A 4,711-nucleotide genomic window follows, 5' to 3' on the forward strand; every position below is an offset into this window, starting at 1 on the left:
TGTTTTTCTTTTGCTATGTCAAAGTTTGGTCAGGCACAGTGGTGCTTGGCATCATGGATGGGCTCTGCTTCAGGCAGGTAACAGCACAGACTGTGCTTCAGGTGTGCAAAATTTGGTACCAAAACTCAAAACATACCTAAATCCCTGTTACGATCTTTAACAGGCTAGATAAGTCTGCTATGGACCACATGCATATAGTATTTTTTTGGAGTATTTTTGCTCTGTTTAGCAACTAGAAGAAAGTTAAAGTAATAATTTGCTATTGCAAAATAAAAGATAAATCTGGAAATACAAACGTAAGCACAAATGTTTCCAACTTCTCAAATCCCCAAGACTAAAAGAGCTCCTCCTGCTCCCACTGCAAACCCAGTGTTGGGCACACACACCAGACCCCTGGGTGAGGTGCCAAGCATGTGTTGGGACCACCTTACATATCAACAGATCCCATGGATGACCTTGAAGCTAACCCGAAGGACTTCACGTGACAACTGCTGATCCTGAAAATCTCCTACTGCAGGTACTAAGACAGAAGTTTTCACCGCAAAACCAAAACACCAAACTGACGATACCTTCAGATGTAAAATTTTAACAGCCAAGTTTTTATATACATTTTATTTCTAAAACCGTGGAACTGAGCAATATGCTATTTTTCCACAGTTTTCAGGTCGCACTCCAAAGAGCAGCATACAACAGAAAAACATCAGGATTTGGATTTTTTTCAAATTTTTATTCAACAGCCTGTTTGCAGAATACGAATAAACAAAAGCTTACATTAAATACTGTACAAAATATTAAAGTTGTTGAGGAGCTAGTCCCCAGGTATGCTCACTTACTCTATCCTCAGCCACCTGCACTGTAGTTCATTGAACAAAACAAAACATCTGAAGGTTTTCCTGGCTGCAACTAATTATGACACATGAAAACTGCAGCCCTTGACAGGCTCCTGCTCGACAGAATTTGGCAAGACGAAAGCAGACAACTGTTTGCACTGCAATTAAAAAACCCCTGAAGTTTACAAAGGAAAAAAAAATCAAGTGTAATAAATGCATTTCTCTTAAAAACAGATGAGTGCACAATCCTGAGGCACAGTTTTCAGAGGCCAAAAAAATGTGTTTTTCTGCTCTGGAAATGCACTTTGTGGGAAATGCTCTGTATTGATAACCTGTAGGCATTTACAGATCTCTTAAAACCTTTCAGGAAAGAAAAGCAGATTACCACAGGGAGTTTCAACTAGAGTCTCTGAGTAGAAGTCTTCACAAAGATAAAGTAGTTTCAAACCAGAACCATCAACAATCATGAAGCTCCTTTACAGTCCATCACTGCCATTTTTAGTACAGTTGTTATAAAGGCCTGGATTCCCCCTCGCTCCAATCAATGTTTTTGTAAGGTGGTGTCAGTTTATGGGATGTTTTTAAAGCTATCAAAGGCCAATTTAGGGAGGAGGATCTTCTCCTCGAATAGCTTTGTACTTTGCCATGTCTTCTGGGAACACCTTCGTCAGTTCTTGAATTAGCAGGCTTTTAAATTTCTGGAAAGAGAAGAACATGTATATACATCATCTGAACAATTTATTTAGACTTCATCAGGCAATGCTATCTGATGAACAGAAATGTTTGTATACAACACTGCCTTACATTTCAGTGAACTAAGATTATGGTACCCAAAAAACCCTCAAAACCATAAAAATGCAGAAAGTTATGCTTATAAAATCCATAGAAAATGCTCACGTGAAATCCACTAGCAATGCACTAGGTAGACTAAAATGCTCTTAAATTCCCAGAAATTAACAGCATTTTCTCCTAAGAAATACTAAGCAGCTGGACTTCTCTAGTAAACTCTGGTGCAGCAATATCTGCCTAACCTTACTAAGAAAAGCTGATAAAGGATATGTCCTCTTGATCTGATATGGAACCCACTCCACCTTCAAAAAGAAACTCACAGTTGGCTTAGAAATACATAATTCTTCCAACAACATTTACAAGCGCAGAGCATATCAAAAGAAAGAGAAGCTTAGGGAATATGGAGAGCATATGGAGATATGTCTCCATTGTGCAGTACAATTTGTCTTACTCCATACTAATTAAGTTCAGCCCAAGAACATCCTGAAACACAAAGAGCATTTTCTCAAAACTCACTAAGGTCCCTTCTCTGTGCTTTTCCACAGTAGTTCCAGCACTTAAACAGTATCAAAGAATGCTTAAGTTCATACTAGATGAAAGTACAAGCTCAGAAAACCCCAAACACTGGCATGTGTTTTCATTACTTTTACAAAGATTAACTCATGCTTATAGTGCATGTTTGACATTTTAACCCTCTAAGATCCATTCAAGACCAGAAAAATACCCCTCTTCTTTTGCTTATTTCTAAATTTACACATATCAGAGTTACAGACCTGCAAAAAAACCCAAATAAAAAATATGTACTGCTAATACAACTTCAACCAAAATAAAATCACAGTGACATCTGTATCCCCAACTGTGGGATGAACTACAAGTTTCCCTTCCTGAACAGGCTGTATTAGCATCCATGAAGATTCAGGGATGCAGAGCAATTTCTAATACAAATCACATAATAACACAATTTAATAAAGGCACAAGTGAAAAATACCTACATAATTAGAGAAAAGTAAAAACTTATCAAATACATTATTGCACCAATAATTTTATTAATTCTAGTTTACCTTCATCGTGTCAATTTTTCCTTTTACTTGCTCATTTTTAGCCAAAGCTCGCTCCAGACACTCTTTAGTGTAGAGCTGAGGGTTGCGGCCTTGATCGATGTATCTGAAAATAGAAAAGATACTGCCTAAATGATCAAATTCCTACTAGGATGCTCTCCAATGTACAGCATGATTTACCTTACTTTTTCTTTCTATTTCTATCTGAAACGTGTATTTAAAAAACATATTTTAACTCAGCCATTTCCAAAAGGCAGCTCAAGGAGGACAAGGCTATGGCCAGCAAACAGCTCCTTTAAACCTCTGTTTCCAGAAAACTTGGAGAGCTTTGAAGAAAGTATTAAAAGCAAACAAAAATGTGTATCTACCAGCTCCTCACAGGCACTAAGTACAGATGAATGAAGAAAGATGATCAATTTCCAAGCAACTGAAAGAGCAGCAAGCACACAGAAATACGGCACCTGGCAGTTCAAGGATGAGGTGGCACATACTACAGTAAAGAGTAAAAAACCAACACAACTGTATCAGCAAACCTATGTGTACTTTTGCTTTGCAATATAAGGGCCTGGCAAAGGGAAATTCCATCACTGAGTAAAGAAAACAACATTTAAGACTGTCACCACAAATTTACAGCTGGAGTGAAAGCCCAACTCAAACAAGTCCTGTATAGCCAGTAACACACTAGAATACAGCAGACTTACAAAATACACCAGTAAATTAACTTGTCAGCTACATCACTAAACTTCTCTTGTGTAGCTCTTCCTCTACACTTAAGATTTTTCCTTTAATGTTTTCTCTGCCACTTCTGAAACTAAACACCTGAATACTAGCTTACTTTATTTTCACCCCCAACTTTAAATCTTGACTCTACTCCACTGTAAAAGTACGTTTCCAAAATAAAAGCCTGCTTACTAAATTGGTGTCCCTGCCCATGACAGGGGGGTTGGAACTAGATGTTCTTTAAGGTCCCTTCCAACCCAATCCATTCTGTGATGCTACGAAATCACTAGACTAGGTAAAATCTGCGTTACCACCCACATATGTAAAAGTCAACATGAGAAAGAAAAAAAAAAAAAGAAAAAAAAAAAAAAAAAAAAAAAAAAGATCTGAAAGGCCAGGTTGGACGGGGCCCTGAGCAACTCATCTAGGAGGTGGCATTCCTGCTGTGGCGGGGGAGGGGGGGGAAGTGTTGGGCCTACATGAGCTTTAAGGTCCCTTCCAATCCAAACCGTCCTGCGATTCTGTGAAAACATTTGTCTAACTTATCACCTCTCTTACCCTCTTCTGCCTGCTCACGTTTTCTTGAGGCATTCAGAAGGATAGCACTTAAGAGACAAGCAGCCCTCAGGGAAAGCACCCGGGTTGCAAAGACACGCTACCCTCTCGGGTCACCCCGGCCGCAGCAGCGACCCTCCCAGGCGCAGCGCCGCTTACTTACTCAAAGACTTCCAAAGGCACGCTGATATCGTGAAGCTGCTGCCGGCACTTGTCGATATCCTGCAGGCCCGTCACCATGAAATTCCTGTTGGGAAGAAAAACGGGTCGTTGTCAGCCGACTGAGGGGACGCTGCGCGGGTGCGAGGCCAGGGACACGACACCCCGGCCAGGGAGAGCCTGCGGCTGGGGGGAAAAGCCCCGCGGCCCGGCCCGGCCCGGCAACGGCCCCTCACAATTTCTGGTTGAGCCCCGTCTGGCTGCTGGGCTGGAAGTCGCTGACGATGATGCCGAGCTGCCGGATGTTCTCCACGAACTTCTCCAGGTGCTCCTCCAGGGAGTCGAACTTCTCGGCCATCGCCATGGCCGCCGCCGCCGCCCCGCTTCCGGCCACGGGCGCATGCGCGGGAGGGAGGCGGGGAGGTGGCTGTGACCGCGCCCCCTCCGGCGCAAACCACGCCCCTTCTGGCACAGGCCACGCCCACGCCCCCCTCAGGGCGGGGGGGTGGCGCCTCGGGAGGGGTGGGTTTGTCTGCTGCGCTCGAATGTACGCGGTGTCTGCAGGGTTCGAGTGTCTCTGTGGTCTGCGTAGAAAACAGA

General features: G+C 42.6%; 1 protein-coding gene across 1 annotated transcript; it reads right to left on the reverse strand.

Moving 5' to 3' along the window:
• Positions 1-706: 706 nt before the first annotated feature.
• Positions 707-4,499, reverse strand: MED10 (mediator complex subunit 10). Its single transcript, XM_050322088.1, has 4 exons — positions 4,348-4,499; positions 4,116-4,199; positions 2,681-2,783; positions 707-1,528 (listed from the first exon to the last, which is right to left on the reverse strand). Exons 1-4 carry the CDS (start codon positions 4,473-4,475, stop codon positions 1,433-1,435), a joined length of 411 nt encoding a protein of 136 aa, XP_050178045.1. The 5' UTR covers positions 4,476-4,499; the 3' UTR covers positions 707-1,432.
• Between the last annotated feature and the right edge of the window lie 212 nt (positions 4,500-4,711).

This window comes from Myiozetetes cayanensis, unplaced genomic scaffold (assembly GCF_022539395.1).
Source record: "Myiozetetes cayanensis isolate MyiCay16 unplaced genomic scaffold, myiCay2020 scf1, whole genome shotgun sequence".
Lineage (NCBI taxonomy): Eukaryota > Metazoa > Chordata > Aves > Passeriformes > Tyrannidae > Myiozetetes > Myiozetetes cayanensis.

What these genes read in the sequence shown, in the direction of transcription:
- MED10 (XM_050322088.1), bottom strand. Translation starts at nt 4,475, where the DNA reads ATGGCGATGGCCGAGAAGTTCGACTCCCTGGAGGAGCACCTGGAGAAG. An exon ending in ACGGGGCTCAACCAGAAATT is followed by an intron (nt 4,200 to 4,347) that starts GTGAGGGGCCGT and finishes TCTTCCCAACAG; the next exon opens with GAATTTCATGGTGACGGGCC. An exon ending in GTGCCTTTGGAAGTCTTTGA is followed by an intron (nt 2,784 to 4,115) that starts GTAAGTAAGCGG and finishes TTCTATTTTCAG; the next exon opens with ATACATCGATCAAGGCCGCA.